This window comes from Dufourea novaeangliae, unplaced genomic scaffold, assembly GCF_001272555.1.
Source record: "Dufourea novaeangliae isolate 0120121106 unplaced genomic scaffold, ASM127255v1 scaffold56, whole genome shotgun sequence".
Taxonomy (NCBI): Eukaryota; Metazoa; Arthropoda; class Insecta; order Hymenoptera; family Halictidae; genus Dufourea; species Dufourea novaeangliae.
Genome location: NW_015373942.1, coordinates 1,873,353 through 1,887,618, shown reverse-complemented (window position 1 = coordinate 1,887,618; position 14,266 = coordinate 1,873,353). Strand labels below are relative to the sequence as shown.

The 14,266-nt window shown below is 35.3% G+C and overlaps 1 protein-coding gene across 1 annotated transcript in view; it reads right to left on the bottom strand.

The window, feature by feature from the left end:
• The window catches only part of LOC107185854 (transcription factor AP-2-epsilon), a 109,049-nt gene that overhangs the window by 39,838 nt on the left and 54,945 nt on the right, over positions 1–14,266 (bottom strand). The window contains exons 3-4 of the mRNA XM_015573627.1: positions 1,366–1,575; positions 740–791 (exon numbers count right to left, since the gene is read on the bottom strand). Coding sequence (XP_015429113.1) covers positions 740–791; positions 1,366–1,575 — 262 coding nt within the window. The remainder of the gene's footprint in view (positions 1–739; positions 792–1,365; positions 1,576–14,266) is intronic.

Genomic DNA, 14,266 nt, shown 5'->3' with positions numbered 1-14,266 from the left:
ATTCTATATGTAATAAATTAAATAAAAATTATAGAAATCGGTGTACAGTTATATTATATGTAAACAATTAAATACAAATTATATAAATCGGTGTACAGTTGCTTGGCCATGTTACCTAGTTGCTGGGATATAGCTCGATGACAACTATACTGCAGGGCGTAACTATAAAACCACCCTAAAATTTTCAATTCTTATGTATTGTGGTTAAAATAAAAACGAACCAAGTAATCGTTAGGAACCAAAGATCTTTGAAATCGTGTTGAGAAATCAAATTTCTGTAGCTAAGGATAAATTATATTCCCTAGAAAAAGTGGTTCGTTTTTATTTTAATCATAATACAGAAGGATTTAGAATTTTAGGGTGGTTTTATAGTTATACTCCGCAATGTATCTGTGTAAAGTGTTTCCAACGATTGTACCCTGGTCTGTATGCCATGTTAGATCGTTTTATAAATTTATGTCGATTTTTGAACTGATATTTAAATCAATACTTTTGAAGAGTTGTGAAGAAAATATAGAAATTATCGTATCTCAAGCAATTTTTTTGTTTTCTTGATAAGATTATGTATACTGTTATCGTAAAGTTCCAACTGTTCTTCAATGCAATATTATTCGGTGGTATTCTTATGGTGTCGATACAGTAATGGATATGCATATACAGTTAGTTACGAAAGAAGGTGTATATTGAACCATCGTACGATAGTCTGTTTTGTATAAAATATGTAGTTCAGATAACTTACTTTTTAGGAGAGGCAGGTCGTTCATGAAGCCTCCATCGTCTACGTTTGTGTTCTGAAACGAGAAAAGAGTGAGACGTTAATATAAATTTAGTTACACAAGGAAATAAAATATTGAAGTGTTTTTAGAATTGAGTAAAGAAAATAATAAAAGCATCCTATTCGTATACTGCAAAACAGTATCGTTAATATTTGAAGTAGTTCTTCTGCATTCCATACCTTTCTTTAATACTTCTAATTAAACTTTGTGTAATACAGAAAAGAATTAATTTATTAGCTATATACATTATTATTTTATTAACTTTTATATTTATTATCTATGTTCACAGCGATTTAATCCATTACTACTCATTGTTAATACAGAATACAGAAAACTGTATGAACGATAACTTTTAATTCCTTTGTATTTGTAATTTTCATATTACAAAAATATTACATTAAACCTCAATTAAATACGCAAATACGCTTCTCTTACATTTTAAAAAAAGTATTATTTCTTGGATAACCTGACGTAATCGAATTTCCTCGTAGACATTTCTGTAATGCCAGAGTAGCATTTTCCCGGGCGATGCGACTCGATTAAAGCGGCGGTAGAATGGTAATAGAGAAAATGCTTTGCGATTACGTACATCGTCGCTCACCTGGGGGTCGTCCACGAGGCTGCTGTGGAGAACGAGGTCGGTCTGGTCGAGGCCTGGGGGTGGTAGGAGGGCATCGGGGCGGCGAACGGCGCCATATTCAACGCCCCTTCCGCCACCGCCCCCGCCGCCACCGCCACCGCCACCGCCTCCGCCGCTACTGCGTCCACCGTCGTATGGAAACGACGTGTGCATATTCGCCTGAAATTCAGAAACAAAGTATATTATTACTTCCTTTGTTCCGACGAAATGTGAAGATACATCGAATTATTTACTGAACATCATACTACTAAAAGAAATTGTCATCACGGGCCATTTAACACTAGAACTGCCAGCATTGAATAATATATAGAATATGTAAGACAATCTAGCATAATATACTATAAAATAAAATCTCTAGTAAATTAAAAGCCAACAGAAATTCCGTCGAAGGCACCGTTATAATTCCAGTAGTGGCAAAATAGTAAATCTGTTATTTTGACGGATTTGGTAGTTTTAGTGTTAAAGCCGATACGGTATTTAATAATCAACTTTTGAACGGAGAATGTTGAGGCAGTCAAGATCTAGTCTTAATGTCTTTTATTTGAATCTATAGTCGAACTATTAAAATTATATCCATTCCCTTTATTTTAGTATTTATTATAGAGATAATGGTGAACGTCGCTTTTATCCGTCGCAAATTTTGTGGGTATGACTTGGTACTGAAACTAGTATTATACAATTAATATTTTTTAGAAAACAAATTTTTCAAGGCTGAAGCCTGTTCTAGTCGTCTAAACGGTAATGTATATCCTTAATCAGATGCAGGAGAATGATTTCATATCCTAGGATTGGCCAGTTGTATTCTCATCAATTGTCTGACTAAATTTAAATATATTTTATTAAATGTTACTGTGCAGCAGAAGGATTTCAGTATTTAATTTAGTACATATAATATGTGCATATTAAAGTAAGTAACATTGTTCTGACACTTTATAACCATATCGACAATTTTTAACGTGTCTGACCAAACACCTTTATATTCTACTAACTACAACGGTGAAAACGCGTTTCACAAATCGGTTGATCTTTCTCTTTCTATAATTAATAATATATACATTTATTTTAACTAGACATATTCACAATACACATTCTGACACAGACATGTCCAAATGTCTGACCACATACCAATGAATTCTACTATTAGTACCGATAAGAACTTTTGTCGTCATTCCATGACCAAGAATAGAATCTACAAAATCATACGATAAGACCCTGACACTAAATTTCAGGAACATCAATACATGGCATAGAAAAAACTTATTACTAGACTGCGAATTATTATGCAAAATGAAGTTTTTTAAAGTATTTCATACGGGCAAAAGCAAAGATATGAATTTTATTTCCCTCTTAAGTATCATACTGGGTTCAAAATAACATAGAAAATTTGTTGTATCTGACAATAGTTTTTCTTTTACTTTTTAATATAACATCCGTAGTCCACGTATTACTGAAGCAACAACCGTGCAAATACGCGTGAAATATACTTCCACTTGGTTTAATTGTATGATCCGCAAGAATACGATATTGTAGCGTTCGCTGAATTCCAAGGGAAGGAATCACTGAATAGAAGCGTTTGCTGAAGTAATAAGAAGTAATCACGGTAAATTATTTCCTAAGAAGGTTCGACTTGCAGTTACAAAGTTACAGACACGAGAAGACCTCTTCGTGTAGTCAATCTTACTCGTATCGAGGTTCTAGAAATTCTTACTGGTGCGTCGGGAACCAGGTTCGACGCCTTTACACGTCAAGCCCAATGTGAACACGAAGGCACACGTTAATTCCACGAAGAATCCACGGCATTTGATAGGTGGTAAATAGGCAAAGGTTGCAGGTCAGATCCGCGGTTGAAGGCTGTTGTCGAATACACGAGGAAAATCTTCTTCGATCATCAGCTTAACGGGGCCTCCGACGTTCGTAACGATCGGTATATCTATCACATCAAGAACCGTCGTCGGTTTTTCTACAAAACTTTTCAACCGTTCCGAACGCTACCTTATTCAACCGAAGAATTTAATTATCCTACAAAGATGAACTGCATCATTGTATACGTGTACCGTTGTTCGAATACTTTTAACTGTAATTCAAGCTGAAAGTCGTTGTAAGTCAATTCTGCAATTACAATTTGTCCTTTTTGTAAATCCATAAAAAGCAATCGATTTATCATTTTAATCCTTGCGCACCGTTCAAGTAATTATCACACGGATGGCTTATCGGGGATCATTAAGCTAAATAATTGAAATTAAAATCGAACGCTGGAAACGTATTACTTCATATCCGCATAATAACATGCAAAAAACGGTGATTAATGAAGCGTATACAAAAAACCATTAAAAAAATGTGCGTTTCATTTCGGATCGGATCGACCCTGAACAGTTAAACACAAAGGTTAAATACAGCGGTCGTGCACGTGTCTCTCGATTGAAATACATTCAACACGAAACTGTACGGACGATTGAACGATTCGTTTGATTTTGAATCTCTTATTTGAATTTCATTTTTCGAGAACCAGTTTCACCGCGTCGTTAAGGTTTGAACGTTGTGAAAACAAAAAACGTTATAGACAGAAGAAAACAGAATCCTACTGAAAGTCTCGGATTGAAAGGAGACCCAGTTCTCACGTGAACGACGATGACTCGATGACTCGACGATAGCTCGCGAATCGTAGATACAATCGACGGTGGAGGCACGTAATGCAATAATACCACCAGTCAGGGATAGAAGAATGGAAGATTTTACCATCTCTCCAAGATTCTCGGGGATTCATAAAAGCTCTTAAATACATTACGACCAAGCGAACCATATACGGACCCCGAAACGATTACCCCCGTGATTAACCATAAATATGTCCGATGACATTAGGATTAATTTCGTCGAGGTATATATAAATAAATGCAAAGACGATAATGAAAGCCACGGTTTCGAGATACACAGGCGAACGGCGGAAGTTCATCGTAAGAGATAAATACCGATTGAATGCACTCGGTAAATCCGGTATCGACGGTGATTACGTAAATCATTGTGCGTGCGTCGCACGGGGAAGTATATTCATTCACGATCCACGTGAAAAATTGATTTTACGATTCGTACGGCTGATCCGTGTGTGCCGTTAATGGAACGGCCACGCTGTAAACGGTCGGGCACGTTGTTCATAAATATTTGATTATTAACAGAGATCAGGTTTATTACTGTTCCGCGGTAAGTAGCTATATCGTGGCTGTATAAATTATGTTAATCGGTATACTACTGGGACGCGAAACGGGTAAAGACAATATTTTTACGACGATGCAATTTATTATAATATCGCTGTTGTAACGTAGCGAGTATTTGTACTGTTATAATAAAATTAATGTGAGTATAAGTGCATGTTGTATACAATTACCGATTGTTATAGGTTGAAACAGGAACATTGTGTTTTCGAAAAAAATATGTTTTATCGAATCGAAATATGCAGCATCATTGATGGTGAGCATACAATGTACATAGGGGAAGGTTGTTTTGACTTGGTTATTTTCCGATTACTGAAATTATAATAGTCTTCTTGGCGGAAATTACATTTACTTTTAATTTACTATATATTTTATGTTGTATTATATGTTATGTATATTACTATATTATACAATTTAATTCAGTATACCTATATTCAGTACTGGTGGTTCTAGTGTTAACGCATATAGGGGAAGGTTGCCAAATTTGGATCATTGCCTAGGTTGGACCACTACTATAACTTGTTATCTATAAACAATTTACGTCATGTGATATACAATATGTATTGCTTATATACTAAGTTAGTTAACGGCATCACCACTCTCATACATGTATTGCCTATCAAATTAAAAGCAATTGTAATTTTCGCCAAGAGCACTATTATAATTACAGTAATCGTAAAATAAGAAATCTGCAATCCGTCATTTTGACGGGTTTGACAGTTCCAGTGTTAGTAGGTTTCTTCCAGTCAGATAATAATTGATACATTTGATTTTTCAAAAAATTTGATCGAATTCCTCACATTCTGTAATTACCATTTCTCCATCAGAAAACGTTTCATTTCTTGGATATAGCCACAAATTTCAGAAAAGGTAAATGGTCTGTTGGGGAACAAGCTGCTGAATATCAACGTATGTAACAAAATTTCAAAATGTAAATTATTTCCAGAGAATATTCCCAATGAAACGAGCAAGTTTTTTTTCTCAAAGTATTCATAGGAATTCAAGATCGATCATCGTGGTATTACTAATTATAAACCGCGGGGACATAAGATTTTATCTTCGTCGAATTACCCCATTGTGTGAAAGTTCTCCATTATTTTTACGCCATCGCTGACCGATCTTCAGATTTCAATTCAAGAAAACGTCTCATAAAATGCTATTGCCACCGCCGTTAGGGCAATAAGAAATGCTCACGAGGCCCGCAAAACCTCGTAACGAGCGCAATAAAATTTACGGAATTATACTTGGAATTAATGTAATCGGTTATTAATCGTTCACGACGCGAGCGTTTCCTTTTAATGAACGATACACGATTATCACGGGGATTTATAGACAGCCAGAGCGTGGCCGTTGCCGATCTTATGTAAGAGATTTTCTATCCGTGGCGCTCGTCGAATAGAAAAAGATGCCAAGACAGATTTCTGGGAATTGAAACACAAAGTAGACATACATACGTTTGGAATCTTAATCACCGTCCACCGGAGGAAAAACCGGAGATTTTATCCAGACTGCGGGTCTGGTTGTGCCACAAATACGGTTATATTACAGCTCCTCGCCATTATTGTCATATATCTTTACTATGCGATCCACGAGGTTCCGTCGCGACGAGAAGAAATCTCAGTGTGCACGTTTCACCGATTTTCTTGCCAGATTGTTGCCGTCCTATTGTAATCGTTTTCTCCGTTACGAGTATTCTAGATTGCCGTGATATGTTTCCACGAAGGTAACCACGAAAATATCGAAAATAAAACTCCGTACCGTGAATTGCTTCGTTCACTTTCCGTACCGAGAGTGTGGGAAACGATCTAGAAAGAGTTGAGTACAGGAATGACGTAGGAATTGTGTTATCTTGGTTTTACCAGATTGTGATTTCTTATGTAGATTTAAATACTTTTGGGTTATTTTATAAAAGCAGCATTAAATGCAAATGTTTCCTTTTTTTGTGGTTATCCAAAAGTTAAACAGAGTGTATATATTATTGAATCTTCAGTGCTTAAAATATCCATTATTTAATCTTCAATACTAAAAGTATCCCTAGAATATTCTTTTTCTTAGTCCTTCTTTAATCTTGAATATTTAATCTTTGTCAATATTTAAAACATACTCTGTTATATTTTTGCAGAGAACTATCTCTATTTTAAGATACTCCTCTTTAGCTATTTTCTCGAATAGTGTAAAAAATTATTAGTTTGCTGTAAATGAAAGAAAAGTTTGAACTACATTTGCTTTAATTATGCTCTTACACTATCTTCAAGTATCAAGTGAAGATATAAGTAAAATTGTGAAGGACATTTTGTTTGTATTACTTAAGCAGAGGGACTGTCCATTCCAACTACAAGTTATATTCTTGGCCTAAATAATAGGTCGTTTCAAATTATATACCATCATATTAAATATAGGAATTACCTTATACAAGTACATAAACTACTCTGTCGCTTATATAATTCCGTACACTATTTCTACTAAATAATACAGAAACATAAGTAGTAACTTAAACATTTCTTCACAGAACGTTGTCACACCTATTCGACCAAACAACGAATTCTTGTCTCAAAATCAAGAGAAATTCATGACGAAAGAACGATAAAAGTAACAAGTGGCGAGAACGCATAAGTAAGAATTGCATAAAAATTTGTAACTTTCATTTCGAAAGTATGTGAACGAATGTGTGTGTGTCACTGTACGCACGTACAAGTAACAAATATATCAAATCACTTTGCATAGTTCAAGACTAGCTTACAAAAGTAATTATCTAAATTCAATATTTCGAGTCATCATCCCGGTAACAATGATATTCTACATGGCAAATGCATCATTGCAATAAATGTATATGAATGTAATAGCAGCAATCAATTATCCGTACAATCCTAAACAAAAAATCCGTCATTTAGCTTGAAATACATTTATCCTTATTTGTATTCCGTTTCTACGAAGGTGAGCTTGTCCCGTACATTTATCATCGCACTCTATACGAGACGTTTAGCAAAATACGTATGCTTAATGAGCCCACGATATGATCGATAGCGCGTTCGATACGTTGTTCACGCTTCGCGTACACGACCGAGAATTATCCGAATCGGATTAGCCGGTGGATTAGGGTCACCGGTCGCGAAATTTCACGGGTTTTATCGCGTGTGTAACGTCGCCGTCGTCGCCGTGCCGTTTCAACTGCCGACTTTCACGCGACCAAAGAAATGGAAACGGGCGCTAATTAACGGCGTGGCGGCTACTAGAACCGATCGTCGGGGCCGTGTTAGTTATAAATTGATGTAACCATGCCAGCCCCCCTTGGACTAATGAGATGAAATGTGATCGCCTTTCTCTCGTTAAACGGCGGGGCGAAGTAAAGTCACGTCGTCGCGCAGTCGCGAGTATCGATACTGATAAATGGGCTTATGGGACCGTCGCCGGATATATTGCGGCGGGTCCTCTAGATCGACAATAACGAGTCCTGGGCCCCGTGTTTCCTCTTGCGTAACCATCCCCCGTCTGTTGTGATGGTAATCGAGCGACGGTTGAGCAACTTTTCGCGGTGGCATACGTTACGTGGCCAATAGACTTCGATTTTTGATTGGAAGTTGAAAATCGAGAAACGATATTTGGAAATTGGTGTTGTATTAGGTGTACCAAGTGATTTATTATTGTTTGATGAAATTGGTATTAGTCTTTGTGAAGCTCGAGGGTTTATAGTGCTTTGTTTGCATTCTTAATGGTTATTGAACATCTTATATCATTTTAATATGTGTACCAATAAGTGGTTCACTATTATTTGGCGAAGTTGGTATTATTTTTCTGAAACTCAAGGATTTATAGTGTTTCGTTTCCATTCATAATAGTTATTCAACACCCTACACTGTGTTTACTTGGTGAATAGTTGCAGAGATTATTTTAATGTAACATTTATCGCCTTGTAATGTAACGAAATGATGGGTGATTTATTTGTACATCTAATACAATAAGTGGATGCAGATATTTTTGTGACATACTTAACACGTCGAATAGTGATATAGTTTCTGCTCTTGAGACAGTATCATGATGAGATATGTTTGTTTAGATTTTTGTTATTAAAAATACAATTATTTATATGTTGACTAGATCATTTCTGGCTATCATTATTACTCAACTACATAGTAATTATATTTGTAAAATGTTGAATGTTTCTGTTTAGAAATTCAATGTTTCTTCGCATTATTTAAGAGTTTCGAATAACAAACACAAAATCTTTAGTAGTATTACACTATTAGTGCAGTTGCGAGTATACACGGGAAACTAAATTAAAAAAATTAAATTCATGTAAATCCATAAAATATTCAAACTTGTCTAAAATATCATGCTTACGATACAAAGTTGCTGGAAAGTTTATGACCACAGATAAATGAAACCTGTTTTACTAGTATATAAAATAGATTTCATACTGGTAACACAAATCATAAATGACCAGCTAATGGTTTCGGGAAAATTTTAAAATTGATGGGTAGACGTCTACCAGTTTATATGAAAATACGACTTTATATAAGTTCTAAGCCCTCATATAATCTTTACGTTGCTGGTAATCGAGATTAGTAGTTGATACGACTTTAAGTAATAACAGAAAAACATTCATCGCGTTTGTGTAGGGTATCAATATTTCCATATTAATAACCACTGTTTAAGGGAGACAATTCCACTGCTCAAAATAACTAGGGGATCATTATAGTGGACAACCCTGTTGCGTCAATCAAACGAAAGAAAGGAAATAAATGCTCTAGATTTGATAAATTATTATTATTTCCATGGAATTCTAACACCTACTTTTGCTTTTGTAAAAAATTATCCAGGAATTGTACGCTATATTGACAATTGCAACGGTTGCAATATTCTCTAATTGTTTTGAGTAGTGTGAACTGTTTAGACCAAAAAATCTTATTTGTCAACTGTGACGAATACCAGCCTGACAATCACTCCACACGTTCTTTACAAACCCAAACGAAATATTGTATCCAGATGATGGTGATTGTCCCCTCGATAGTCGGCTCTCAACTCTTCCCCGTAAGAAAGACGCGCAACAATGATGACGACTTTGTGAATCTAAGATCCCTTAACGGAGGGGCGAGGCTGTCACAAATTGTACTCTCTCGAGCATAAATGTGAGGATCGTGATGGGATCCAGACGATGCACCATAATTCCGTATAAAACGCGTGGGGTAGGGTACGAGGAAGCACCGAGCCTCCTCTCGTTTTCAAGGATGAAGCTATTGGAATCGGTCGATCCACTTGGCTGATTATTGGCATTGTCGTCGCTTTTCCCAGAAGCGTATCGTCGTTCCTTAGTGCTTCTTCGCGAGTCTGCTTTGTGCGATTCGCGAAGCTTGCAAGTACGCACGATTTCGTGTATCGATACGTTGATTGCGAACATCTATTCACATTGTGGTCAGATACCGCACCCGATAACGTGGAAACATAAAAAGACAAGTACATTCACTCATAAGTATTGAGTCACTTGGTCTGTATGAAAGAAATCGGACGTTTTATAAATAATGATATATTGTAGGGCATGTCTGTTATTTCGTAGTAGCAAAGCATTGTCCATCGAAGTTTGATGACTTTTAAACAATACTTATTTCAGATTTTTATTGCACGTTCGATAAGTGTTCTAATACTTATAAGCGGAAATTGTAAGTTTAGTATAGATATTAAATATTACACGACTTTTTCCCTGAAGAATAATTAAGACACTATAAAATCTTTCTTAAGACATAATTAAGAAATTTGTTCATAATATGCATTGCTTTTAATAAAATAAGAGGATTCAGTAATCTCAAAAGAGAAAAGGGCACCAATATCTTGAACAGCATTTACGCAATAGATTTTATTGAATCTATTAATAAAATAGATGAATTTACTTTATTTATTATTTCACGAGAGAATCAATTCAGCATCCTCATTATTGTAAATTATCACTCATAATAATTGAACGATATATAATGAACAACCAAAGTATAATTATTGTAAGAATGGAATTTGTGTTTTAAAGTAAAACCTCTACAGAAATGTTTATTCGCAGTGATATGAATAAATATATCGAGGTAAAACTGTGGGTATTGAAGACTTTACAACTCACACGGAACGAGCAGTGTGTAAAGCAGAGATGAGAAACCGTTTACCCCTTTTACGTATCTCTAACACCGTCTTAAGGATTGCAGTGCTTAGCATATTTCCTTCAAAGTAAACGTCCCTGGTATTCTGCCGGAGGGAATGCCAAAGGTCAGCCGAAAATTTAATAAGTAAATTACTTGAGGGAGGGCAGTAAACGACGCTCCTAGGGGATAGTTTATTCAGCAGACATCAAATCACATTGAGAGGTATCTATAAAACTATAAACAACACTAAAATGATACATATACAAGATGTATTTTAACTAGGAGTGACATTAAAATAAACTGCAAATAGTGAAAAATATGTTGCAAAAGTTTGAAATTTTAGTCGGTTCATATATTAAAACTTCAAATTGCTTCTAATGAAAAAATAACGTTGTTACAACGAGTAAATTGAATTTTCTTATTATATCAAAATTAATATTTATTTTTTTTTTTAATTAGTAATCCCGCAAATTATTATCTACTTTTGTCGATTAAATTGTTTATACATCTTATGAATTAGGGAAAATTATGCAATGTGATATGATTTCCAACGATTTGTCCCCTTCATGCCGTCCAAGTATATTCTACATCGTTGTCGTTCTCGATGTTCTATAACACAGATACCGAACCGAAAATGCTAAGGGTGGCAAGAGTCGACGTGTAGCAAGTTTCCTAACTATGATCAACTATGCAAGACGGCATTACTGCGTATAGCTCTGGAACGGTGCTCAAGACTTCCTGTCCCGCGTATAACTATTTTGTCTTCTGGTAGACCGAAAGTCCCGTCAAACCCCCGTAATCGCGTATCCACCCAGAAACTTCGGCTGGTTTAGACAAACTAGAAGGGACACAAATCTCCTGGAATATTTCACGCCATATCTAACGGAATTTACGTGAATCAGTATTTCTGTTAATCAATAATTATCAATGGTGGCATACAATTTGTTTGGACGTAGGACTGTAAGAGGTTCATATGTAAAATTTAGAAAAGCTTCAATGTACGTTTATTCTCCATAAAAGGTTCCTAATTATATTGATATGCACAATAACTGTAACACCAAGGAAACATATGGTAATAAAAATGAAATTAATAGAAAACAGAGCAATTAAAATTGCATTTTGATGAATCATTGATTCCTCAAAATTGGCAGGTGAAGTTTCATCTACGACACATACGACGAAAAATTAATCAATTCAGTTGGGTTCTTTTTGGTGTTGCAATTTTGATGTATAGTAATATACTTTTAATCAGATTTCATTTTTCAAATGATTACGTAAATATTTATCACAAGCATTGATGTCTCTCTATTTTCTAATCTTGGCCTGCAACACAAGTTTCCCTTGTTCTCTAAGCAATTTTTAAAAAGTGTAATTTAGGAGCCTAATACATTATAATTATAATTATTTTAATATTTCAATCGCTATTACAGTAATCTGTAACTTAACGCGAGCAGGTTAAAGAAATTATTATTGCACGAGAATGTTAACATGCCCTGATGCCGGATTATAGAAGTATTTGCGGGATTTGTCCGATGTTTCATAAACCAGGAGAGATTGCGTCAGTGTAAGATTTCATTGAGAACGAGGTCGGCCACCCTTCTTTGAAGAATGTGCTTTGGCCAGACTGAGATAGGGTACGAGGGGTTGTACTGCTTGAAGTAATCGATATCGCAATCTCGTAAGATAGTAAAGTATTTTAAAGCCAATTCCATCACTTCATATTTATATTTACGAATATACTATTCTATGTAACACTTATTCTATCTAAAATTCTTTATTTTAAAATGCTCAATGCGAAGAAATAAAAAGAAACAATGCAAACGTTAATTTACAGACGTATTAGTATGTACCAGGTTGTTGCACATTAAACATTACACGAATTTTATTATACAAAGTAAGATTAAATAGACTCGACATACATCTTTCATTGAAATACAAGTGTCACATTCATGTTAACTTACGTTAACAAAAGTTACAATAAAAAACCACAATATGGAAAACAAACAGTTGTCCCGTTCGTTAGAATATAAAATATCGTTAAGAACAAATCGACGTAACTTCTGTGATCTGCAAACTGAATATTCATTTCAAGTTAACGATATAATTTCTACAAAATTAAACAAAAATATTGCTTACAGACAAAGTTGACAATACTAATAATAACATGTATCGTTAATTTCTCAACAACCGTAAATAAATGAACAAATTTACAATGGACACATTGTTGGTTTGTAACAGTACCGCAACCTTTTATCGACGAAAAGTAAATACGCGTATCGGGCATCGAAATATTAAACGAACCAACACCAAAACTGTGTGTCGATTTTCAACGCTTTACCGGGGGACAAATGGCATTGACGGGAAGGGCATGTTTTACAGGGCGAATCTTGCAATAAACAATTTTCGACGACGGGGACGTGTTTCGCAACACGAGAACTGCATATGGCGACGTGCAGGGCAGATGCTTTAAAGCGAACCCCGTGTTCTCTTCTGCCCACTTTTCGAGCCCCGCGAAACCGAACGACGTATTCTTCTCGTGCGCGTTACGTGTCGTGTTTCGTCGAGGCCCAGGTCCTTTTTGCCAAAACGTCACACGACACCGATAGAAACCGCCCCGAAAAACATAATCCATAGTGTGGCGTGCGCGTGTCACACCGTGGGTAATTAGGGTGATATCGTTCATAAAAGCTATTCGAGTAAGGTGGACCACAAATACCATTACCGTTCGCGTTATTAGAGGTCTAAAGTTGTCCATTAAATAGCGTTGCGTAACCGTAACAGGAACTCTGTGCGAACAAAACTCAGCGGGCGTTTATTTCGAAGGCAAAGCTCCCTGGGAAGAGTACCTACGACTGTTTGTCGATTAGATTTCGATTGAATTGGTCAGTGACAGAGGGTGATGTGAAGATTTTTATAATGAAGTGGAACCCTAAACGGAATTTAATGAAGATTTTGTAATTTATTTTTAAGTCGTTGGTATCGTTGAGAGGGGAAATGAATGACTGTGTAACTTGTCATTCTTCAAATTATTGTATTAAAATTTTATTTTCTATAAAGAATGACAGTTTACTAATTAGTTTGTATTACTCATACTTTGATGAATTATTGTTAAATTCACGTATTTCTAGATTACTAAGAACTTCGTTACAACTAAAAGTAGTCTTTGATATTCATGGATTTGTATTTATTAGGTTTACTTTCTCGATTTTAAGCTGTATTATCGAATAAAGTACTGGAAATATTTATTACATCACTCTCGAATTTACATAGTTTGCACAATTCTCATATATTTGATAAAGTGATTCGTGTCCGACTTAGTTTGGGTAAAAGAGCGAGCTACATATGTTTCCAATAAACGTCTGTTTTAACCAATTTTAGGTATCCTAGTACTAATAATAAGAGAGGTATGAGCCATAACGTATTTAATATTCCAGCGATGCAATAAATATTTCCAGTATTGTCTATTTAAAATTCTTTTTCAATAATTTTATCGTCGACCTTGCGATTTTTTGGTAGCAATAAAAA